General features: G+C 41.7%; 1 protein-coding gene and 1 long non-coding RNA gene across 2 annotated transcripts; both read left to right on the top strand.

The window, feature by feature from the left end:
* The first annotated feature begins 1,335 nt into the window (after nt 1-1,335).
* cunh5orf22 (chromosome unknown C5orf22 homolog) lies at nt 1,336-26,805 on the top strand. The gene is made up of 10 exons (XM_034206376.1): nt 1,336-1,588; nt 8,474-8,619; nt 19,265-19,414; nt 21,543-21,676; nt 22,483-22,769; nt 23,717-23,779; nt 24,067-24,188; nt 25,382-25,448; nt 25,837-25,976; nt 26,077-26,805. The coding sequence occupies exons 1-10, from the start codon at nt 1,520-1,522 to the stop codon at nt 26,231-26,233; spliced, it is 1,335 nt and encodes a 444-aa protein (XP_034062267.1). The 5' UTR covers nt 1,336-1,519; the 3' UTR covers nt 26,234-26,805.
* LOC117539997 lies at nt 22,776-23,551 on the top strand. The gene is made up of 2 exons (XR_004568099.1): nt 22,776-22,851; nt 22,975-23,551. It is a non-coding gene; the product is annotated as an uncharacterized LOC117539997 (long non-coding RNA).
* Nucleotides 26,806-27,128: the final 323 nt, after the last annotated feature.

Genomic DNA, 27,128 nt, shown 5'->3' on the forward strand with positions numbered 1-27,128 from the left:
ATACCGCCCTCTTGTCCCTCCTTAGCGGCTCAGAATCAGGCCACGAGTGTGCTCTTACCGATTTTATTTCCTGGTGTGACGACAGTTTTCTGGATTTAAATGTCTCTAAAACCCAGGAATTGATCATTGATTTTAGACGTCACAAGGATGTTCCTAAGGAGTGCATCATACACAATGACAAGGTAGAAATTGTCACATCATACAAATACTTGGGCACCATTTTCGATGACCTACACTTTGATGTGAATACTGAGTGTGTTGTGAAGCGGGGTCAACAGAGAATGCACCTTCTTCACAAACTGAACTCTTTCTCTGTCAGGCCTTTCATTCTTTGTCGTTTTTACCAAGCATTCATTGAGAGCCGTATTTGTTTTTCTTTTATCTGCTGGTTCCATAGCCTTACACTGAAAGACAGGAACAGCCTGAACAGCATTGTTAAAACCTGCTCTAAGATCATCGGCGTGAAACAGAGAGACTTAAATTCCTTCTGTAACCAACAGATTCTGCAGAAAGCAGAGAGCATTCTGGCCTCCCCAGGTCATGTACTTTCACATGAATTGCGTCTGTTGCCATCAGGGCGTAGATATGCTCTACCTGATCAAAGGACTAATCGCTTTTCCAAATCATTCATCCCTTCTGCACTCAAACTTTTAAATTCTTGAAAGGCTTTTAACTTGATTATTTATTTATTTATTATTGTGATGCTATGAACTATTTATAGTGTAAATTGGAATTATCCACATCTGCGCTCCCGGGTGTATCTATGTGTTTTCCTCCTGTATGTTCCTGCCTGTGTACATGACATAAACTGCAGCTCATAACCAATTGCCCCTTGCGGGATTAATAAAGTTGTTGATTGATTGATTGATTGATTGATATGCTAAGGTCCCACTGCTGACACGATAGCAGTCATTTCGTGCGTATATGTGTAATTAAACCCATGATATCAAAATCTCACTCCAGCCAGGTACCCAAAGTTGGCAACCCTGCCATAGATTACCCAACAAAAATACTCTGGAGCCGCCACTGCCTGTGTGCATTGAATGAACAACGCCGAAATGAATGGCTAAACTTGAACTGTGAGAATAGTCACCTTTCTGCTGTAGATACTAGATAGACAAAAGTAGTCTAAATCTGCTAACATATAGTATTGACAAAAGGGATTTTTTTAGATTCATATTGTATACGACTTCTGCTTTCTTAACAATTAATCTAATGTAATTATTCACTTACAATTGTATCTCCACACTTTTCCTTCAGTTTTAATACCCCACACTAGGAACCTTTATTTTATCATGATTTTGGTTTCCACACGGACATGAAAACAATGCATGGTGTCATTTCCGGTGGTTCACTCATGCGAGCAGCCAGTTTAAAAGGCAGGAGTGAATGCTTCAGCTGTTTCTGTCTGAAGGAACGTGCTCAGACTGTGCGCGTGGGAGGCTGTGTGAGAACGTGCGGTCAGTGAGCTAACGGCTCGTGAAGGGATAGTGTACGGTTATCTGACGGAGCGGAGAAGATGAGCCGATTCCCGCTGAAGAGGCTCTACACGGAACTGCCGGTGTGGGTGGTGGAGGACCACCACGATGTAAGCCGGCCCTTTATACTGACACACTGAGGGGTCTCTGGAGAACTCCGCAACATTACATAATGTGTGTTGCTAACGTTAGCTAGCTGTAATTGCCTAATTCACCACTTATTGGTTTATTAGTGACAGCCAGTGGTGTAATGTGATGTACATTTACTCAAGTATTACTTATGTACGATTTGGGGGTACTTTTATTTCCATTCCATGCTACTTTATATTTCCACTAAATTACATTTTGGAAGTCAATATTGGACTTGTTACTCTTTTTACTACATCAATCTAACAAAATCAGTTACTTCTAACTTTACATATCCAGATTATAAGTCAAAACATAAATAAAGTAATACATAAACTATGATATATAATTATAGGTTAAGATATTCACTAGTAGTATACAGTAATACAATTAGCTCCACCTGTACCTAGCTATGATTAACACATTAATGCATCAAGTAGGCCTACTTTTGGTACTTTAAGTATATTTTGATGCCAATACTTTTGTAATTTTACTTAATTAAGATTTTGTAAAAATGTATTCACATGTGTGTTTTCTGTGTGGTTTACCTTCATATTGGCAGTCTTCACACTAGGGCTGTCCCGAATACCATTTTTCGGGCTCCGGATATTCGGTAGTAATCAGCAGCGAATATTCGTTCCGCGCGGGGTACACACACACACACGTGTATTTCGGTTTATTCACGGCATTATTTTTGTTATTCTACAGTATTGTTGTTTTATAGTTATTTGTTAATGTATATAACCCAATTTGTGTTCTTTGAAATTGAAAAGGATATTGTATTGTGTGTGTGTTACTTTCGTTGCAGTTGTATATGTCTTAAGTGTAATTTGGCTTGGCTTTCTATTTTGGATGGACATGCTTTTATTTTTGAAGGACTGTTAGCCAGTTGACAGGGAGTTGTTGTTGCTACGGAAACAACGTGACGTCATATCTACATATAAAGACGGAGAAAGTAAACGATAATGTTATGGTTAAGTGTTAGCACCCCGAAGAGGCACAAGCTCTTACGTTGATATTGGAGATTTCAATAAATAAAAAACGAATAACGAAATTGAAACCCGAATAGTACTCCAACGAACGGATATTCGGGTACAGCCCTACTTCACACTAAATAAGTTATTTTTAAAATCTCTTTTTTAACATGGAACTCAATGGGAGGAACCTTCAAATCCAGTGGCGGCCGGCCAATAGGGGCGCTAGGGGCGCCGCCCCACCTCTTCCCACATACAAAAAAATATATTAAATTAAAAAAATATATATTTAAAAAATATATTTTTTTATTTTTAATGAACAAGGTAAATATCATACAATTGGTATCAGTAAAATGTATAATCTACAATAAAATCTCGTTTAAAATTGTGTTACGATGTCTAAAGTTACTGATAAGTCACATGTTTCCTGCCTGGCCTTGCCCATGGCATTAGTTTATCATTACCAGGCGGAGCCCCCGAGCCAAACAGCAGCAACCAGCACGTTGCAAAAGTCTCAATAGTAAACTGTGCCGCCGAAACATAATTTCAGCCAATCAGCGCCGTCAAGATATTTTGGTCACGAGGGCGCTCACGTTGGCGCCACGTTGCTTACGTGCGTTGACGTGAGTTGTTTTTTAGACTCGTGAGTGAACAAGGGTGACGCAGTAGTTGGATGAGAATGGGTGTGCAGGTGGAGGTCGCCGGACCTCGGTCCGCACCCAATTCCGTGCAAGAGCTACTCTCCAATTCTTTTCGAAAGGAGAAGTTTGGGAGATAAATTGATACTTAAAGACCTTGGACCGGACCAACCCGATTTGTATATATCGCAGCAAGCTCGTGAAAAAAGACAAAACGTATCAACGAGGCTTCTCACGTAGCTGGTACACCAGAAAGGCCATGGCTAGCTGGATGCAAACAGGTAAATGCTATCTTTGTATCCCATGCTTGCTCTTCAAACAGCCGGGGACAGATACGATCTGTCAGAAACTAGACAAAAGTTAAAACAAGTACAAACCACAGACTGTCTGTGTCATGGAGAATACAGTCGCTGGTTTATTTATGTCTGTATAGGCCCGTTGGTTGTGAGTGTGGACGGTCGGAACATATATAACGTTAGCTTAGCCAAGCTCCATTCAGAAAACAAGCATTCTAAAAGGTTTTTCGCCTGCCATCTGTCTGCAGACTTGTCAAAGTATTAATTCATGGTTTTACTAACCGATATCAGTATGTTGTTACGTCGGCATCATTTAGAAACGTGTATTACAATTTAATCACGGTAAAATATGTTCATTTTTGTTGTAGTTGTAGCTCCCGAGCCAGCGCGTCTTGTTTTGAATGATGCGAGTAAACACAGCTGGCAGCCGCGGTGAAACTCGAGCGACTAGAGCGATGCGATAGGAGCGTTTAGAGCGAAGCGAATATTCGCATCGCGTCCGGTCTGAACGCAGCATTAAGCGAAGCTCCGCGTTGCACTGGAAACGCACCATTACATCACCAGAAGTCCTAATTTAAGTGGTAATTTCTCCCAAAAAAAAAATGTTTACTCACTATATCAACAGCCCCACCAAAAATATTTTCCACCAGCTGCCACTGTTCAAATCCTCTTTACCTACAACCTTGCACCAAATGCTACTCCTTCCACATACTTTGAGCTAGAGTTTTCATTCCAACTTTAAAATGATCACAAGACATTCAGCTATTAAAATCTTTTTCAGATTTTTGTAATCTTTTACACTTTATGAGATATTTAACTTAGTTTGGAGCTTGGTAAAGAGGCCTTCTTCAGATTTTAACATTAGTGTGTATTAGGGGTGCAACCACTAATCGACTTAATCGATGACCAAATTAGTTGCTAACTAATTCAGTCGTCGATTCGTTGGTGACGTCATCATGTGTGTTTTACGCGCCGTTAAGCTCCAACGTTATCGGTCTTTTTATCGGTACTGGAGACATTTAAAAAATATATGTCATATGTATTATTGCTACATAAACATTATCTCGCAGTCTTAGTGTCGCCAACTCGTTTCTAAAATGCAAAAAGACAACAAAATGCGTCTATGGTGTATTTTCGATCATTCCAATCCAGGCGAGATCTCTCTCCCGTCTGTGTGCGAGGGGGCGGGGCAGTTTACACACACGCGGCTGCTACAAGCAGTAACACATGGCGGGGATGGCGGAGAGAAGCACTCCAAGGTGTGGTTAAATGTTACCCGTCTCTAGGTGGACAATGCTCGTTGCCAAGAGTGCAATAAGAGTTTAAGATGTAAGGGCGGTAACACGAGCAATTTGTCTAAACATTTAGCAACACATTCAGACGGAGAAATGCACCGGTTTCGACTGTCTTTCTAGTAGCTCTGTAGCCCCATCCACAAATATATTTTCCGCGTCAGGTGTTATGTATGCTAGCAGCAACACACAGAGTTAACTCAATTATACAAACATGGGTTAATGATTAGAGGTAACAGAGTTATTTATTTTCTTAAAGTTTCAGCTATTCTGTTTACAATTATGTAGTCACATTATACGATTTGTTAAAACATTGTTGTTTCATTTGTTTTCTTTTGAAATATTATTTATTTTATTTAAATTTTATTTTATTTAAATAAAAAGCTTTGTTAATTTTGTTCATAATTTGTTTAGTTAATTAATAATATATGTATTTTTGAATCAAGTATTCATCTTTATTGTCTTCATTGTTAGTTTCCACATGCCTAAAACAACCTCAAGCTAATCTAAAAGTTGATGGCTAATAAGAGCGTTTGAGAAATTGTGCAAGGCATAATAGTCCAGATAGTCGATTAATCGTTTCATTAATCGATAATCAAATTAGGCGTTTGTTGCAGCCCTAGTGTGTACTGCGCAGCTCGTTAAGGCTTAGAGTGCGTGATGTCACAGCTAGAGTGGAGGAGAGCTTGAAATTCGCCTTACTTTTTTTTTTTTAAACTGCCATAATTCCCAAACCCTACACCCCTGGGACATAATGTTATGCTTGAAATGTAGGAAAACCTCTCTTAGGTTGAGAAAAAAAAAAAAATTAAGCAACATTTCTCCTGAGGGCATGAAGTTACAAACACTTTCAACATGTCTCCATTAAGAGCCATTGTACATTCAGGAATTGTGTACAGATCCTTGCAACATGGGGCTGTGCATTATCATGCTAGAAAACATGAGGTGATGGTCGTGGATGAATGGCACAACAATGGGCCTCAGGATCTCGTCACGGTATCTCTGTGCATTCACAATGCCATCAATAAAATGCACCTGTGTTCGTCGTCCATAACATACGCCTGCCCATACCATAACCCCACCACCACCGTGGGCCACTCGATTCACAACATTGACATCAGAAAAACCGCTCACACCACCGACGCCACACACGCTGTCTGCCATCTGCCCTGAACAGTGAAAACCGGGATTCATCCGTGAAGAGAACACCTCTCCAACGTGCCAGACGCCATAGAATGTGAGCATTTGCCCACTCAAGTCGGTCACGACGACGAACCGGAGTCAGGTCGAGACCCCGATGAGGACCAACGAGCATGCAGATGAGCTTCCCTGAGACGGTTCTGACAGTTTGTGCAGAAATTCTTTGGTTATGCAAAAACCGATTGTTGCAGCAGCTGTCCGAGTGGCTGCTCTCAGACGATCTTGGAGGTGAACATGCTGGATGTGGAGGGTCCTGGGCTGGTGTGGTTACACGTGGTCTGCGGTTGTGAGGCCGGTTGGATGTACTGCCAAATTCTCTGAAACGCCTTTGGAGACGGCTTATGGTAGAGAAATGAACATTCAATTCACGGGCAACAGCTCTGGTGGACATTCCTGCTGTCAGCATGCCAATTGCATGCTCGCTCAAAACTTGCGACATCTGTGGCATTGTGCTGTGTGATAAAAACTGCACGTTTCAGAGTGGGCCTTTTATTGTGGCCAGCCTAAGGCACACCTGTGGCAATAATCATGCTGTCTAATCAGCATCTTGACATGCCACAACCTGTGGAGTGGGATGGATTATCTCGGCAAAGGAGAAGTGCTCACTATCACAGAATTTTTCAGATTTGTGAACAATATTTGACAGAAATGGATATTTTGTGTATATAGAAAATGTTTTAGATCTTTGAGTTCATCTCATGAAAAATGGGAGCAAAAACAAAAGTGTTGCATTTATATTTTTGTTCAGTGTATATTCACCCATTTAATCAACACTTCTCTACTTCTGGTCACTTTCCAAATAGGTCCTTAAGGAGGCAAGAGTAACCCTCTCCTAAAGAAACCCACTCTCAACCCGTCTGATGTTATAAACTACAGGCCTGTCTCTCTACTCCCGTTCCTATCTAAAACACTTGAACGTGCCGTCTTAACAAACTCTCCTGTTATCTCCATCAGAACAACCTTCTGGATCCGCACCAGTCTGGTTTCAAGGCAGGTCACTCCACAGAAACTGCTCTCATTGCTGTCACTGAGGAACTGCACACTGCCAAAGCAGCATCCCTCTCCTCTGTCATCATCCTGTTGGACCTGTCTGCTGCATTCGACACGGTGAATCATCAGATCCTCCTTCGCACTCTCCAAAAACTTGGAGCTTCAGGCTCTGCACTTTCCCTCCTCACCTCATACCTCAAAGACCGTACCTACAGGGTGACTTGGAGAGGGTCTGAGTCCGACCCTTGTCAATTAACTACAGGGGTCCCTCAGGGCTCTGTTCTTGGTCCCCTCCTCTTCTCCCTGTACACAAACTCGCTCGGATCTGTCATTAGCCCGCATGGTTTTTCATACCACTGCTACGCTGACGACACCCAATTAATTCTGTCCTTTCCCCGTTCAGAGACCCAGGTCGTCGCACGCATCTCTGCTTATCTAGCTGACATCTCTCAGTGGATGTCTGCTCATCACCTCAAGCTCAACCTTCACAAGACTGAACTGCTTTTCCTTCCGGGAAAAGATTGTCCCACTCTTGACCTGACAATCAACATCGGCACCTCTATTGTTTTCCCGACTCAGACTGCAAGGAATCTGGGTGTGATCCTAGATAACAAACTGTCCTTCACTCCAAACATCGCTGCTACAACCCGCTGCTGTAGATACACGCTTTACAACATCAGGAGGATACGTCCCCAGCTGACTCAGAAAACAACGCAGGTTCTGGTCCAGGCTCTCGTCATCTCACGCCTAGACTACTGCAACTCCCTCCTGGCTGGTCTACCTGCATGTGCCATCCAACCTCTTTAGCTCATCCAGAATGCAGCGGCTCGTCTGGTCTTCAACCTTCCTAAATTTTCCCACACCACTCCGCTCCTCCGCTCCCTTCACTGGCTTCCGATAACTGCTAGAATCCACTTCAAGACAATGGTACTTGCGTACCATGCTGCGAATGGATCTGACCCTTCCTACATCCAGGACATGGTTAAACCGTACACCCCAGCACGTGCACTCGCTCTGCATCAACAAATGGCTCGCTGCACCCTCGCTGCGAAGGGGACCCAAGTTCCCATCAGCAAAAACACGTGGGTTTGCTATCCTGGCTCCAAAATGGTGGAATGAGCTCCCCATTGACATCAGGACAGCAGATAGCTTAACACCTTCCGGCGCAGACTGAAAACTCATCTCTTTCGACTCCACTTTGAGCGATAGAACTATTAACAAAGCACTTATATACTAATAAAGGGCTGGCTTATCTAAAGCCAGTTTGAGTAGCACTTGAAATGTTTTTGCCTCTATGAAACCTGAATGTACTTATATGATTCTGTTTTCTTCAAGTTTGTATTTTGTTGGTCGAACGCACTTATTGTAAGTCGCTTTGGATAAAAGCGTCAGCTAAATGCAATGTAATGTAATCATGACATTCTAATGAGTCAAATGTCTTTAAATTGCTAATTTTACTCTATCTTGGTTCTGTACTAGGTGGTGCGTCATATTTATCGTGCCATTGCATCGAGACACCTCCCCCTGCAGAACATAAAGATGGTTCATCTAGACTCCCACCCTGATCTGCTCATCCCCGTCAACATGTCAGCTGACACCGTCTTTGACAAGGAGAAACTCTTCAGGTACGTTTCTTACACACAAAGTCTTTCAGTGTGAAGCGGGGCCTGGCATCTGTCCGAGCTGTGGCTTTCGAACAGGTGAGGGAAAACAATTGCAAAAAGACCTTACTCAAACAGAATTCATCTTTTAATATCTCAATATGAGCTTAGCTGTGCTGTGGCTGTGGTGGCACTGATTTCATTTTTCACTGACCGCTGACATGTTGAAAAGCCTACATCTGCATATGTTTATGATGGACATCATAGAGAGAGACACCTAGTAAAGATGCCACCTGGGCGCCTCCCTAGGGAGGTGTTTCCAGGCACGTCCAGCTGGGGAGAGACCAAGGGGTAGACCTAGGACCAGGTGGAGGGATTATATCTCTACGCTGGCCTGGAGGAGCGCCTTGGGATCCCCCAGTCAGAGCTGGTTGATGTGGCCAGGGAAAGGAACGTTTGGGGCTCTCTGCTGGAACTGCTACCCCCGCGACCCGACCACGGATAAGCGGGAGAAGATGGATGGATGGATCATAGAGGGAGACATTGTTGAGCCTTATCACCTTTTTAAAGGGTTGCTTGCTTTACTCAATTTAGAACTATTTTCTTCAGAAGACAGTTCCCTTTGAAGCTGTTTACAGCATCTACTTGATCTACTTTGAATTATTCGGACACCCAGACTGTCTTGCTAGTTTGTTTAAATACATTTAAAAAATCATATTTAATGGAAATGGAGGTTCCGAAAGAAACCCTCTTTATTTTACAAGTACACAGCAATTTGGCCTCTGCTTTTAACCCATCCTCGTACTTGGAGCAGTGAGCAGCAATTATACAGGCTACTATTATACTGTTATAGCAGTGGATCTTTCAAAGTACCAGTCTACACTAGGGCTGTGCATCTTCACTGGTCTCACGATTCGATTCGATTACGATTATCCTGTCATCGATTCGATTCAATTCGATATCCCGATGCATCACGATTCATACCAATGCGTTGCATCCTCAATTTTCTATATTACTGCACATGGCTTATTTTTCATCAATGCATACATGCAGTAAATACATAATGAACTCTCTTTTTATTATTTAGAAAGTGCTTCAGAAATCAATAACATAAATGTCTTGACATTCATTTATAAACCAAAATAAATGAATTGTATAGGTCTAGCCTCCTTATATCTGTGTGTGAAGTTGTTCCATCCTCAAAAACAAAAAAATAATGCTTCTGCAGTCTAGCTGCAGCTTCTAGCAACGGTCTTCTGTTAAAAAAAGGACACTGAATGTCCTGAATGTGGCATCACACACAGGACTTGAGTCTGAACACATCAGACAACAGGAGTATTTACAATAGCATATAACAACTAAAATACTGCATGTGGGTGCACACTTACATTCTCTGTCTTACCGTTACATAAATCCCATGAATGTATGAGATTAAGTTAGCTTCATTATATCTCAGTGATTAAGTGAATAATAAAGTTTCTATCGGGTCACTATCAGCCTGTCACTCATTATTTTCAGGAGGGGGGGGGGTTTGGAGGACGGAGAGGAGACGTTGATCGCGGAAGCTTTTTTCCTCCTGCCTTCACAAACTTTACACACGTATATATCGTCTGAAAATTGCTAGAGGGCATTCATACTTTGCAATCCAAGACTTAATTAAATCCACCAAAAACCGGACATGATTGTAACACGATTATTTTTGAAAAACATAAATCCCTGTGTCTCTGAGCGACGCGGAGTGATTCAGAGCGGGCCCTTCTGCTGTTGGTTCTGGACTGGTGGTGTTGTGTTGTGGATAAAGCAGACTGCTCCGTGTTTGGTGTTGCTGTGCCGCTGTCACGTCTGTTCCCTGATCTCTGCGTCACCGACCGAATTTGATATTAAAGTGACAGAAAAAAAAAACGTTATAGTAAAGCCGCGGCCGGAAAATCAGGAAGCAACGTTACTACGCTATAAACCGATTATCTTCCGTCACTGCATCGAGACCGAATCGTCCACGTCTGCATCGCAATGCATCGTAGAAAACGATTATTTTCAACACCCCTAGTCTACACCCCGTAATGGTCTGTTTGGGGACTTGAACTGGCAACCCTCAAGTTCCCAAGGGGGCAAGATTCAAAGCTCTGGAGTACTAAAACCAAAACAATCTGCTTGGCTACTTATCTCAAAGGGTTAATGGAGAATAAGTTATCTTTTTCTGGGTGTACAATGAAGTTAAGTATTCTGCTGGTACCTAGCAGAAAACTCGCAAAAGATTTATATTGGGGGTAAAAAAGACATGGTTCATGGAGAATTACATGTGGGGGCTTAGCAGGTGAGCACAAACATGTTTTTCTGGAGGAAGCAGAAATACAAATTATTGTGCACTATTTTTAACATCTGTATCAGCTTATAAAAGTAAGCATAATCAACTGAATGTTTTTAACGTTGCCTTTCAAATTCAGTGGCGAGCCGTGACTTTTATACCTAGGCCCTCTGACCCCCACCCCTTCCCTCGAGTTATTACGTCACAGCGTATAATTCAGCGGAATATCAAAACAACGGCCCGGGGTGCAAAACGCATCAATGAAAGCGACCCTCTACCACCACAAAACAACACCTGTAAATAACCCTATTTGTATTCTTTGAAATTGAAAAGGATATTGCATTGTGTTTGTTACTTTTCGTTGCAGTTGTATGTCTTAAGTGTAATTTGGCCTGCTTTTATTTTGAAGGCGAGTTAACGCTATTGACAGGAAGTTGTTGTTTATGGAAACAAGAAAAGTTTCACAGCGGGCAGAACTTGTCATAAAGTCCGCGATAATAACACCCACCCTTTAGAGGGAAGATATGATTGGTCAATTGTACTGTCATTTCACATTACTCTCTCGTTCAGTTACTAGCACAATCTTCTTTCTTACAGTGCAGACGCTTTCTGCTTGCTCCTGCCTCTGCTTACTTTTTATGCTGATTTTCCTATTCTTATTCTCTGAAAACTTCGAGCAGCGGGCTCCTGGACATTAACTTATCACTGGGACAGTTCATCTTCGTAAATAGACGGAGGGTTTCAGCCATATTTCAACATTTTTACGACGACCTCAGTCTTACAGTAGCGTGGCCTAGCAACAGCTAAAGCCTGGTAGGCTACTGCATGCTATTTAGCTTAAGCTAGTTGGTAGCAAAATGCCTCCGTTCTCTACAGATGACTTCCACAAACTTATACAGAAGAAGATAGCTGTGTTGGAAATGAAAATGCAACGGTTGGAAGTTAACGTGGAAGTGAATGGACTATGTCATGGGAATGACACCACTTTACCAGTGTTGCAAAATAATGGAGAAGGGTATGCTAACTCACAGCTAGTTAGCAGCTACAAGGATTCCAAGGAACAGGAGGGCTGTGTACCGGGTAATACATCTACAAGTGGTAGTCCTCCTTGGAACTCTCTGGGTGCAAAGCCTAAGAGTAAATCATTTCCATGGGATTTGGGAGGACGGATAACAGGCAGAGCCCAGTGCTCTGCAATCTGTGATGCGACCGGCTGGCCTGCATTGTTATCACCCAGGAAGAGCGCCTCTTCAACCCCTATTCATACTAGGAAACAGCAGTGGACAGCTGCTAAAGGGGAGAACTACAAAAAATCCTCCTAAACCACCAAGTGTGCCAATCCAGAACAGATACGCTCCGCTAACCGAGAACCGGAGATCTGATGACCTGGATAACCTGTCCTCTTCACACAGCAGGGTAAGGACTAATAGCTACTCCAAAAGTAAAAGGCTAGAGGGAAAGCTAACGACTGGGCCTGAAACTCTGATTGTGGGTGACTCTGCTTTAAGATATGTAAAAGGTCTGTGTAGTAAGAACAACACCAAAGTACTCTGTTTTCCCAAGGATGTGGTCTCTGACTTGGCTGAGAAGATCCTGCATATTGGGGCTGAACATCCGACTGTGAAGAATGTGGTACTGCACATTGGAACAAATGATGTTGTGAAACAACAGTCAGAAGTGCTGAAAGAAGACTTTAAATGTTTGTTGGAAACTGCCAGCTCTCTAAATGCAGAGGTGTTCATCAGTGGCCCTCTACCGCCAGTCAGAAGAGGAGTGGAGAGATTCAGCAGATGGTTTGCACTGAACACCTGGCTTTCAACTGTCTGTACTGACCATTCTGTTCATTTTATTGACAATTTTAACTTTTTATGGGACTGCAGACATCTTTTCAAGGCAAATGGAGTTTGCCTGAACAAGTCAGGAGTGAAATTGTTTATCTCCAACATATTCAACTGCCTGCGTCATCAATCTGTTCCCTCTGCCAAGGACAAGCAACAAGAGGAATCAAAACAGGAGAAAGACACAACACATCACGCAGAAAACCCTGAAGAATGATCACTGCACCCGCCTGAGGAATGTTCTGATTATGGGAGACACATGGAGGAGTCTCCACTGCCCGTCAACCCCCCCCCCCCCCCCTGTCAACGCCTTTGAGGATACTCCGTTGACCCTTTCACCCTCGCCCACCCTCCTGGGGATCGTTGAACACATGAAGGAGATACAGAGGGTTGGCACCGATTCCTTCCTGGCGTTCAAAGACCAAACTAAGGCGATACGCAGGGCTGGCACCATGTCCTTTAACCCCGCTCCTCAACGACGCCCACCAAAATCACAGCGGAGACGCGCACCATCTCCCCCGTCTTCATCACCGTGCCTACGTCAACCACCTCCCCCCCCAGGCAGCATGTCCTCTACCCCCACACATCTCCCAGTCTCCATCACCGTGCCTGCGTCGGCCGCCTCCCCTCCCTTCGAGAGGGCATCTGCAGTCTCCGAAGCCTGATAAGGATGTGTGTGTACTAAACGCTGCAAACTGATATTTGCTGGGTCCAGGCTCAAGGGCGTATGGCACTCAACTCTTTCCAGGACATGTCGGGGCCCTGCCTGCCTGTAGCTTTGCCGATATCTGTATTGATAGGTAATAGATTAAGAGCAGTGAATCATCTTAGAAACAGGAAGCGCTCAAACGTTTGTGAGTTTATCTAATTTAGCAGTGATTCCATGTCAGCCACAGCTTGTTACAAAAAACATGACTGATAGTGTGTTTAACAAACTTAAACTAGCTTTATTAAATGTCAGGTCTTTGGCAGGAAAAACATTTTTAATCAATGATTTTATCACTGAGCACAATCTCGATGTTATGTTTTTAACAGAAACTTCGATTGAACAAAATAACAGTGCAGCTGTTCTTATCGAATCAACCCCTCCCAACTTTAGTTTTATGAGTCAGGAAAGAATGCATAAGAAAGGGGGTGGAGTTGCTATTCTGTTCAATGATTCCCTTCAATGCAGGAAGACATCTTATGGGAACTTTGATTCTTTTGAATATGTGGCCCTTCAGCTGAAATGCTCCTCTCGAGCTCTGTTCCTAAATATCTATAGACCACCCAAATACTGTGCAAGCTTTTTTGATGACTTTACTGAACTGCTGTCTATAGTGTGTATTAGGGCTGTGCAATTAATCGTATTTTAATCGCGATTACGATTATGGCTTGCGACGATTAGGAAAACAGCATAATTGACAAAATACGATTATTTTTGCTGGGTGCGCTTTCGCCCCTCCCTAAAAGCTCACTCGGCCACGTGGGAGTGACATGTGTTGTGAGTGTTCAGCGCAAGCGAAGATGTCAGAACAAGAGCAGCAACTAGTTAAAAAGAAGGGTCGCGGAGAGATTCCCAGTCGATCGCGAGATGTGTCTAAAAATAGAACAACATTCTGTTTTATCGTTAATGTCCTGTAACATAATGTTCCCGTGCCAGAATAATGCACTTGAACGCATCAAAGCTTTGTGATTGGCCGGCCTCACCTCATGTGTCCGGGCGTGGCTGGTGAGCAGTGCACTAGTTCGCTGAGGTTGTCCGTGTCAACAGCATGGATGGTCAACAGGAGTGACAGTCCGCACCACACACAAGACCGCAATTATGGCAGAAGCAAAAAGCCCAAAATATATAATTTTCACTCCGAGTGGGAGGATCATTATTTTTGTATCTATTCCAATTCAAAGTCCATCTGTCTCATCTGCAATGCGAGCGTGGCTTTATCGAAGAAGGGTAATTTAGGAGCGGCATTTCAAAACAGTGCACAAACGCTACGAGACGGAATTCCCTCCTAATTCTGCCCAACGCTCCCAAAAGGGGAGGGGCCTGAGAGCACAGCTAAATGCACAGCAGTCCATTTCCACCAGGCCCAACAACAAGAGCAAGGCTGCTACCAGAGCATCTTATCGTGTTAGTCACGTTCTTGCGAAACACATGAAGTCTTTCGAAGACGGCGAAGTTATGAAAGAAGCTTTCCTGGAGGCTGCGACGCGCTTTTGAGGGACAGTAAAAATAACAGCAGCATTTCAACAGGTTTTTGATATAATAAAAACTCAATTTAGATACCGTTATTAATCTGCTGTAAGTTTTAGTTTGTTTGAATTTATTCATGATAATTATTGTACAAAATGGTATAAGAATGCAAACATTAAGATCTGTTCTGTTTAAATTGATTATAGTCTATCAGTTCAGAAACTAGTGTTGCATGCATCCTATTTTAAAGGCATTTATTTTTATACTCTAATAAAATGCAACAAAAAATGGGTTTGATTCTATTAATGTTGTCTTTTTTATTGCACTTTGGCAGCAGATTCCTGTGTAGCTTCAGATCTGAGTTGTCTTATTAGTAAGCCTAATTTATACTTTTGTAGCAACACTATTTTTATATAATGGCAAAGAAAGGGTTCTTCAGAGTCTTTTATTTTTTTCTGTGTCATATGTGGCAGCACTGCCACAAGTTCCTCTTCAGAGAGGGTCTTCAGTACAGGTGGCAATATTGTCACCTGCCTGCGCTCATCTCTGAAACCAGACCATGTAAACAGGCTGTTGTTTCTTGCAAAAAATCTTTAAGAGATGACATGAGCAGCCTACCAGCATTTGCCATGGTGGCCTAAACATTTTTATTTGGTCTTAAATTGTAGTTCAACATTTATTTCCTGTTACTTCTGGACCATGACGGTTGGCCAGCCTTCAACAGCTACTTTAACTGAGTGGAATAATTGAATATGTTTCACCAAAAGTTGGCTATATGTTAAGAGAGTTTTCAGTAGGTTGTGACTGCACTGCAACATATTTGATTTCATTTATTTTGGTCTAATTTATTTTTATTTATCATATTAATATATGTTTTAGTATGGTTTTGGAAGTGCGCTCCAACACATTTATTGATCTTGTTTATTGGTAGGTAAATATTATTTGTTTTAAAGTTCAATAAATGGTCAATGAATAATCGTCAAATAATCGTGATATCCAATTATTGACCAAATAATCGTGATTATGATTTTTGCCATAATCGCACAGCCCTAGTGTGTATTGACTTTGACCGTCTAGTCATTGTTGGTGATTTTTAACATCCATATTGACAACCCCAGGACAGAGGGGCAAAAGAACTGTTTTGTGTTCTTGATAGCTATGGACTAACTCAGCATGTGACGGAGCCCACGCACAATAGGGGCACACTCTGGACTTAATTATCTCAAAGGGTCTGAATATCTCTAAGGTTGTGGTGACTGATGTTGCACTCTCTGACCATTCCTGTGTTTTCTTTGAGAGCTCTATTTCTGTTCACAAAAATGTTCAAAAAGAGGTAACCACAAAGCGATATTTAACTGAAAACACTAGGGAAATGTTTACTCAGAATTTTTTTTCCACACTTGCCCCTGCTAACATCTCAGTAAATGAGCTAGTAGATCATTTTAATTCAAAAATAAAAAATGTTATAGATGCCATTGCTCCAACTAAGGTAAAGGAAGTGTCTGGCAAGAAAATATCTCCATGGAGAAAGGCCATGAGCGTGAAAACACAAAAAAGAGAATGTCGAAAAGCTGAACGCAGGTGGCGAAAAACAAATCTCCAGGTTCACTTTGAAATCTATAAAGAGAGACTTGGCCTTTATAATTTGGAATTGAAAAACGCCCGACAATCGTTCTTCTCTGACATCATTACCAAAAACAACGCACCTGCCTTGTTTACTACCGTCGACAGACTAACTAACCCCCCAGTGTCAGTAGCCTCTGAATTTCTATCCACCAGGGCGTGCAATGATTTTGCCTTCTTCACTGACAACATTCAGAAAATCAGACAAGCAGTCAGTGCCTCTGCATCAGGAACAGCAAATGTGTTGTCTCTGTGTCCACTTAACATCAATTCAAACACCATGACACAAGTCCATCAGATTAATGATAAAAACCTAGAGGACATTATACAACTTCTGAAATCCTCCTCCTGCTGCCCTTGATATTATTCCAACAGGATTTGTCAAAGATGTTTTGCCTTGCATGGCCTCAGATCTACTTCATATAGTAAACAAATCTCTTCACTCAGGTATTTTTCCACAGGCCCTGAAAACTGCAGTCATTAAACCGCTCTTAAAAAGAATAATCTAGATGCTTCAGTAATGAACAATACAGGCCCATATCAAACCTCCCATTTCTAGGTAAAATCATTGAAAAAGTTGTTTTTAACAGTTGAGTAATTTCTTGCATTTAAATAACCTGTTTGGATGTGTTTCCAGTCAGGCTTTCGTCCAAACCACAGCACTGAGACTGCTCTTGTAAAGGTCTTTAATGACATCCACTTAAACACAGATAGTGGCAGAACTTCAGTGTTAGTATTATTAGATCTCAGTGCTGCGTTTGACACTGTTGACCACAGCATATTACTCGACCGACTGGAAAACTGGGTGGGACTTTCGGAAACAGTTCTAAATTGGTTTGAATCCTACTTAAAGGACAGAAACAACTTTGTTTCTATAGGTAAATACACATCTGAGTTTACAAATATGACATGTGGGGGTTCCTCAAGGCTCCATCTTGGGGCCTCTTCTCTTAACATCTACATGCTACCACTGGCTCAGATAATGAAAACAACAAAATAAGTTACCATAGCTATGCAGATGACACACACATTTATTGTAACAATTTCACCAGGAGACTATGCTCCAATTCAAACACTGAGTAAGTGCATTGAACAAAATCAATGACTGGATGTGTCAGAACTTTCTCCAATTAAACAAAGATAAAACTGAGGTAATGGTTTTTGGAGCCAAGTCAGAACGTATAAAAGTTAGCGCTGAGCTTCAGTGTGCAATGTTCAAACAACAGATAAAGCCAGAAATCTAGGTGTAGTCATGGACTCTGACCTGAGTTTCAACAGTCACATTAAAACTGTTACTAAATCAGCCTACTATCACCTAAAGAATATATCTAGGATTAAAAGACTAATGTCACAGCAGGATTTGGAAAAACTTGTCCATGCTTTTATCTTCAGTAGACTCGACTACTGTAATGGTGTCTTCACAGGTCTCACTAAAAAATCTATTAGGAAGCTGCAGCTGATTCAGAACGCCGCTGCTCGAGTCCTCACTAACACTAAGAAAGTGGATCACATCACTCCTGTTCTGAAGTCTTTACAACTGGCTTCCTGTGTGTCAAAGAATAGATTTCAAAAATACTGCTGCTGGTTTATAAAGCACTGAATGGTTTAGGGCCCAAAATACATTTCTGACCTCCTGCTAAATGATGAACCATCCAGATCTCTCAGGTCTTCAGGGACTGGTCAGCTTTCTGTCCCCAGAGTCAGAACTAAACATGGTAAAGCAGCGTTCAGTTATTATGCTCCAAATATCTGGAACAAACTCCCAGAAACCTGCAGGTCCGCTGCAACTCTGACTACTTTTAAATCCAGGCTGAAGACTTTTCTTTTTGTCGCTGCTTTTAATTGAACTATTCATATCTTAGACTGCACTGTAACTTTATCCATGTACTTTTTCTTTTAATGTTTAATTGAACTATTCATATCTTAGTAGCTTTTCTTTTTTAATGACTGATTTTAAATGCCTTTTTCTTAATGTCTTCATTTTTTGCCAAAGCACTTTGAATTGCCTGTATTGAAAAGTGCTATATAAATAAACTTGCCTGCCTTGCCTACTATAGCTGGCCCTCTGTGAATTCATAGCTGGACCCGCCTGGACGTCCAACAGCTCCTCTCTTCACAGACTCGCAGAGACGAGCTTCTTTATTTTTCATTACCCTTCACATTCCAACAGAAACTGTGTTGAGGTTTAGGATGGCAGCTTTCTAAATACAATAAAATCAAGTTATTTTGATAAAACTAATGAAAAATATATAAAAAAATAAAATATATTATTTTTAAAATGTTTTTAAATATTATTTCGTAGAATATCTTAGGCCCTCACAGAGGGCCTAGAGGGCCCTGACGGCTCGCCACTGCTCAAATTATTATGAATAATAACTTGCAGAAACAATGCATGCAATAGTCCATCCTCTCTTCCCTCTCAACACATGTTGCTCCTCTTCCCTGTCATTGCCCCACTCTCAGTACTGAGTACATTGACAACACAACATTTATACAGATATATGTGAATTTCAAAGATTCACACACTTCATTTTTTTATTTATCCAAATATTATGTCTATATTCAAATGTTTTGTGTTTACCCTTATGTTCATGTTCACTGTGCTCAAAAACGCGTCAAAGTAAAAAGTCTATATATTTATATTTTGGGCCACCAGAGATAATTTCAGGTTGCCTGTTGACAACAAATGCCCGTTTGTTGACTCCTCTATTATCTGTGTATGTTTCTCAGTGAGTTGAGTATAGAGAACTGGATCATGCCCATGGTGTATGCGGGCCATGTGTCCTGTGTGGCCTGGCTGCATCCATACTGGGCCCAGCAGATCACAGAGGGGGAGCACAGGATGGCTGTGGGAAGAGACTCCTCCACCACCACCATCAGGTAGGAATACACACACCCTCATTAAACTCCTCGGTCAGCTGTGAAGTGTGTATCTTTAGTTAAAGCCCTCACACAGGTGCTTCCCTTGTGTTGCACACTGGGCTTGTTTGTCAGCTCCCCCACTCTCATGTTAGCTTGCACCTGTTAGCGCATCACACACTGCTATGAAAGCTGCTGTTGAACTTTCCAAAAAAATCACGTCCAATGTCTTCTTCTAAATCAGATGAATTAAGCTCAGGGTTAGAGTAAAGGGTTAATTATGTTCATTATGACAACCCTAACCCACAACACTACCACAGTCGCCCACAAACAGAACATGTTCCATAGATGGAATACATGTAGATTAGGGCCGGGACTTTAACGCGTTAATTAAGATTAATTAATTACACAAAGATTAACGCGTTAAAAAAATTAACGCATTTTAATCGCACTTATTTTTGCACCGCGGAACGTTTCTCACTGGATGAGTTTCAGGCGTACCGATTATACTGGAGCACCAACTAACGTTCATGACTTCAGACAACAACAAACCACAGTGAAGTGGGAAATGTTGTTTTAAAAAACGGACGGATGGAAGCGTTGATAAGAGCACGGTTGTGTGCAAATTATGCAAAACGGAATTCGCATATCACCGCAGCACATCAAGCCTCAAGTATCACCTCAATGCAAAACATATAGCAGCTAGCGTGGAAGCTAGCGTGGACGTTAGCCTCTTTTATCGCGTTCACACCAAAAAGAGCCGGTACTAAAATTAGTTAATGAGAACCTTTTTACCCCCCACGAAAGTCCCTGCTAGAGAGCAGAGAGCTGCTAGAGAGCAGGGACTTTCGTACGGCTCTCTTGTGAGAAAAGAGCTATATTTCTGATTGGCTGGGTGGATTGCAAACCACGCCCCGTAAAACTCCCAAAAAGTTTTGTGAAGCCGCCATTTTATTATCCTCGCATTAGCATTATTAGCATTAGCATTAGCCCAGCGCAGAAACGCAGAGAGACTAACTTATGGCAACACAAAATAAAACATGGGAGCGGTGGAGATGAGGAGGTGTCGGCGTTCTGGCGATTTACTCGGAAGGCTGCTGGGACTCCCAGCAGCTTCTACTGAAGCCAGTCCCCAACTCCGGGGACTTCCGGCCGGGGACTTTGGGCGGCAGTATACGCCGTGAAGTGATTTGCGGCCTGCCAGTAAACCCAAAGCAGAAGAAGAAGAAGTGACGTCAGCGGCTTCATTTGCCTAATCCACCCCCAGGTTCAAAGAGTTCTCATGAACTAAATTCTCATGAACCTTTGTGGGAAAAGTACTGCGGTGTGAATGCGCCTAATGGTATACTAAAATCCATGTGAAAAAAAATTGCTTCTCACTGTTCTTAGGTCAAATATGTATATGCGATTAAAAATGCGATTAATTTCGATTAATTAATTACAAAGCCTCTAATTAATTAGATTAATTTTTTTAATCGAGTCCCGGCCCTAATGTAGATACTTTACCCCATGCATTCTTATCATGTTGTTTCAGCTGGGCTTGTATAAACGTGGACAACAGTGAAACATGTATATCTTCAGTACCAAGGTTTGAATTCAAATACAACATGGCAATTGTTGCATCCTGCTTCTATTCATATTCATTTAAATGAATCTCAATTAGTGTGATTGTATGAAACTATTTGAATAAATAATACTTTATGCAATACATCTACTACTGTGCATATTTTTCTTTAAAGTTGGAAACATATGAGCACTTTAGCAAGATGTATGTAATATGACGGAAAATACTTATAAAGCAGTGTTACTTAAATGATCTGCGTTTCTCGGTCATCATCGGTTGTTTCTGTGAACGGACGAATAGTGCGTCACTTTCTCCTCTTCTGTAAAGCAATGCCCCAGTGTATCCTGAGCTAAAGGGGACACTAAAGGTACTCTTGAAGCTCCTTTCCTATCATTGAATGAATTTGAAAGCTCTCATCATGGCTGCCATTTCAGTTCTTACGGGTCATTTCACTCTTAGGAACCCCAATAGCAAAAAAAACGATTTGCCTGTAACAAATGTTTCTAGGAGCTTTAAGATCAGATGTTTCCCTTTGGTTTGTCATGAACGTCATTTCCTGTATCTGTTTCTCTCCTTGTTGTGCAGGGTGACCAGCACAGACGACTACTTCCTTAGCGACGGTCTGTATGTTTCTGAGAAGCAGCTGGAGAATCCCAAAGCTCTGAGGCTGAACGTGGTCAAAGTCAATCCTGTTAAACAGAGCCAAAGCTCACTGACGGGTGAGGTCTAACACTGAGTGCAACATTAGAAGACATCTAAACAGAAATCATTGATATATTCATTTCGATAAGGATTTTGTATCTTGTGTATGAATTTACCGATGATTTACACAAGCTCATGGCAACACAATAGCTGTCCCTGCTGCCAGTCTGAGGCCTAGAGTCCAACACCAGGGAGGTAGAGCGAACCAACAGCAGCGTTACAAAGTTGCTACTTTTTTAGATTTGTTCGTCTGAAATGTTGGTCACTAATTCCAGAACTGAAGTGATTGACTCCTTTCAGAGCACAGCCACTTCATTGTAATTTGCCTCGCTTTGAAAGCACACTTTAAGGTTGATTTGGTGATTTCATTCTCTCTTCAGGGAACCCAGGCCTCGGTGTGAAATACACATGCTTATAAATGACCTGGTTACTTCTAAGAATGGGAGCACACTAAATAATAGCATTTATTTTGCTCTAACTCAAAAACCACTTTTCCTTTTATAGGATATTTGAATGCTTCATCAGTTTGCAGGGTTCTTCTCCTCCGTATAATGTTATTTGCAGTCGTACAAACATTGAAAAACAGATTGTTCCCTGACATCTTAAGCCTCGGATTTATTCAAGACTTATCAGTCATCATTCAACAATGTTAATATATGAGTGATTTCTTTTAATCAAATGTTTTTAACACATGTATTATTTACTAGTTTTTTTATTTCCTTCTCTATATCCAATGATATTTTTTTTTAGATCATATTGAAGATTTCCTCTTCTTCATATTTCCATTTGACCCTGTTTTTCATTTGTTCTTGTGATATTTCAGAAGTGCAGAGTGCAGAGGACATAGACAGAGGTTGTGCTAAGAGAGGCCGAACAGAGTGCAGGGCTGAGGGGTCCAGCTGCTCGGAGCCCCCTCTCACATGTACTGACCCGCTGCGACCTGCAGAGGGCAGCAGCAGGTCGAGCTCCAATGAAGATGATGAGGAAGGATCCACCAGTTATGTTGTGAAGATAATATCTTCATTTCTAAGTGAGACAGAGCCGTATATCCTGGACATTGATTTGGATTTCTTCTCATGTAAGAATCCCTTCAAGGAGTTATACACAGAGGTACATCCCACTTGAACTCACTCATTGCTTTGTACACAGAGGTACATCCCACTTGAACTCACTCATAGCTTTGTACACAGAGGTACATCCCACTTGAACTCACTCATTGCTTTGTACACAGAGGTACATCCCACTTGAACTCACTCATTGCTTTGTACACAGAGGTATATCCCACTTGAACTCACTCATTGCTTTGTACACAGAGGTACATCCCACTTGAACTCACGCATTGCTTTTATCTTCAAAAAAGCATAATGTTTTATAAACAAACGTCTACCAATGCAGCACCATGCTTGATATAAAACACTTTGTTTAACTATAAGAGATGTCGCCTTCCTGAAAAACAGGAAGTAATAATTTGAAAAAAGAGTTTGGAATTATGCCTGGGCTAGACAGGAAGTCTCCAGAAAGTAACGACTCCATGGGGCTTTCAGAGTTCCTTTATCCAAATGGAACAATGTGACCTTAGAAAATAAGAGACCAAGATATTTAGGATCAAAAATGATTTTATTGATGGGAAAAGCTGCCTTTCATTCAGCATATTCAGGCAGAATTATTATTATTTTTTACACAGGCAAAGATGCAGTCTTTCACCAGTTTATCTTTTTAGATAAAACAAAAAAGACCAATTAAAGTACAGTGGATGTGCCAGAGTCCATATAAGATACGGTATTATTTTAATGGTCAGATCAAGTCTGAAATTCGACTTGAGTCACAGCAGCTCCATTTGCAACATCAACAATGACAGATATTAAGACACAATAAAAAAAATAAAAAACATTTAACATAACATCAAGATCACTGAGAGAAACCCGCTCAAGACCCTTTTGCATGCATTTGACCTGGGATTTAGCTCCGTATTTACTGTTGGAAATCTACAGAGGGATCTTTTGTAGTGTGAATGTAAAATGTGTTTAATTGAAGTGTGTGTGTGTGTGTGTGTGTAGGAAGAGTACACCATCCTGAAGGAGCTCTACAGCTTCAAAGGACCGCGTCCCCATGCTGCTGAGGTGAGTCAGTGACTGAGTGAGCGTCATTTTACTGAACTAAAGTCTTCCATGTGTATTCCTTAGAGTAGTTTGGGTTAGTTGGTTTATAAATGTTTTTGCGCATCAATTCCCAATCCATTGATGGTATAATGCTGAAGAGATAATTTTCCCATTTATCTTTTACATTGCTAATACTTATTAAAGCTTCTATACTTACTATAGGAGTACATGGTAATGTTGTTTTCTCTGAAGCTTATTTTGGTCCTTTTTAAGAGTTATACCAAACCTTTTTTTGTGTGTGTTTGCAGGAGGAGCTGGATGAGTGTGTGGATCAGCGTGTCCGTCAGCTGGAGGACCTGGAGGCTGCGTTCGCTGACCTGCTGGAGGATGATGGGGAGGACACAGTGACACGCTGGGCCGGGAACCCCGGGTAATCAACCCTTAGCATTTTAAACTAATGGAATTTATTAAAGTGGCACTCCAGTTTTCTTATTATAGGGGATTGTGTCCTCAACCTGTGAAAACTGTCGTTGTTTTTTCCATGTGCACACTTATAATCAGGACTGTGTTGGTGTAAAAGCTTCCTAGCCAATAACAACGGCTCTGTTCCAGTGAGCTAGCTTGTGTAGCCTGGGCTAAATATAGTGCTCAATGTTTATCCTCTGCTGTTTTATTGGAGATCATGCTCTACAGTTTCCTCAGTGGAATGAAAACAGACGATTGCATGTACACCATACACAGTCACAGGGCTGATAAAGTTACCCCGTTTCCCTGGTTCTAGTTCCGGATTGGAGCCGGTGCCCAATTGAGAACAAGTTGTTTGTGTTTCCACTGCAGCAGGGCCGGCTCTTAGCCCTGAAAATGGGTTGAACTGCCATAAGGCATAACGCATACATAAGAGGCTAGTGCAGAGCAACATCAGTTCATGGCGAGATTAGAAAGATGTTGCAGGAGTGCCGAGATCGCAAAGTGACTGGAACACAATTCCACATATTGTACATATAGACGTTATGGAACATTAACCAGGCAGTATGTTACATAATTCGTTTTTAACACTACTTTAGGGCCAATAATGAATTTGCCTTATGCATCACATTATTGTGAGGTACAGTCGCTGGCGTTGATGGGATATAAACGGTGGCGTTAAAACCTGGCTCCTCTCTCACTCAACAAACTGAACCAATCTAGCCCCAACACAGAACTACAACGGAATTCATTTGAATGGAAAAGGGCTAAGAAGAACAGACGAAAATTCACGTCACGACTGGAGGAAGTCAGAAGCTTGATGCTTTGAGAAGAGAGTGCTAACCCATGCAGCACAATTCAGGGCTCTGGAACTAGCGAAACGACATAAACAGAGTGTACACACCCACACAGTGAGAACAGGTCCAACATGTCCAACCAGATGAAAGCATGTGTGTGATGGGACGATTATGAAGTGACTTCTCTCCCTATATGAAATGGGTGCTTATTGATCATGATCATTGAGCATCAGCACTGATGTGTGAAGTGTAGCACGTCTGTAATTATCCAGATCCTTCATTGTGTGACTCTTAACTCCATGCACATTACTTTATTCTGCCAGGCACACCTAAAGTGTATTATCTGTTTTCTTTCTTCCAGCATGTCTTCATTAACCCGACTGGTTTCCAGTTTAAAGTCCAGAAACCCGTGCCCTGACTATGAAATGGTAAGAAGGTTAAGGCCCTTATGAACTGTGAGTGTACTGATACAACAGCTCCTACTATACTGATTATAACAGGTTTTGTGAAACTCAAGCAATAATTGACAAATTGATACAGAGGTGTCTATGTACGTAGATTATTCACACATTACAAATGAAAACCTTAGAGGTTGCGACATGGGATGGGACTGTTCACTCAGAATGACAGTCGCTCATTCACCTGTCAGTGTGACGTGAATAAAACACTCGGCAGTGATGTGATAATGATAAATGAAGTACAGGGACTTTCAAAGTGACTGCATGAATACAATGAAATACATCAGGGCTCATATTGGGGTGTTGTTTTATTCCCTCTCACATCTGATCTCTCTGCTCTCTCACTGTGTTCCCTCAGGTCCATCAGGCTGGGTTGACCTGTGACTCGGGGGAGCTGCCGCACCACATCAGCTCCGACGAGGAAATCGACAGACTCATCTCCGCCGTGCAGCTGTTTCTCAAGGCTCTGCCCAAACCCACACTGGTCACCATGTCCAGGTAAATAACAACATGCAGAGCCTCATGGGAGTTACGGATGTACTTAATAAGAGTCAGAGTTAAAAAATAAATGAAATGTGTTTTTGAACGTGTGGTCCAGGTCCAGTCTGGATGAATACTGCCCCGTAGAGCAGGTGGACTCGGTGCAGAGCAGAGTACTGGCTGTACTGGAGAACCTGTACGGACCACTGGACTTACACAGAGACTATGAGAACAGCAGCACAGAGACTCAGGCCTGCCAACCACAGGCCTCCTAACACACACACACTCACACACAAACCAGCCTACTGAGACACACACACACACACACACACACGTTACTTTTGGATTTAATGGATGTACAGTTTGTAATAGACAAGCACTTGAAAAAATGACATATACGGATACGGTTGTAATGAACTTGAAGTAAATTCATATTTTATGTCCAAAAGCTGGAACATGTTCTGAGACTGTCGGTCATTATTTATGCATGTAATATGTTAACATTTGAAATCTGGTAATATTCTATGTTTTTCATCGTAAACAAATCCCATGTGCAGACTCAGGCCAGCACTGAATGAATATTGGTGCCCTTTTCAGGGAGTTTATATTCAAGAATTTAGAGCAATCCCAGCAGTAATGTTGTCGGGTTTTTCTTAACATGATCCATTCGTTGGTGAATTGATAAACTACTAGTGTATCTCCACAAATCTACGAACATGCTTTAACTTTCCCTAGGCTGACTACAGCTGGGAAGATACAATGTACTGAAGGCTTTGTTTCATTTAAAAGAATTCCTCATCTGTCTTTAATATCAATAAACCACAACTTGCAGTTGCTACACAGATGATCCCGCCCCTCTACAAGAGACTCCTGAAAAACAAAGATCATTTGTCATTAGAGAAAAATCTCCACATTTGTTTAGCTCACCGTTTTTCTTCATATGGTATAAGAAAAAACAGCTCACAAACTAAGACACGACTTATATTTGAACACTGATACAAATGGGTATTGCTCGCATTTGCGCATAAGATGAGGCCCTACGCACTGCACGTGTTCTGCGTGTAGGGAGGGGTGGCCCTGTATAACTTTTCAAATGTTTTGCTCAGGGTTGTAAGCATTTTCTCTCCGATTATTGTATTGAATACAATACCCTTCTCTTAAACAAAAACG

Source organism: Gymnodraco acuticeps, unplaced genomic scaffold, assembly GCF_902827175.1.
Source record: "Gymnodraco acuticeps unplaced genomic scaffold, fGymAcu1.1, whole genome shotgun sequence".
NCBI classification, from domain to species: Eukaryota; Metazoa; Chordata; class Actinopteri; order Perciformes; family Bathydraconidae; genus Gymnodraco; species Gymnodraco acuticeps.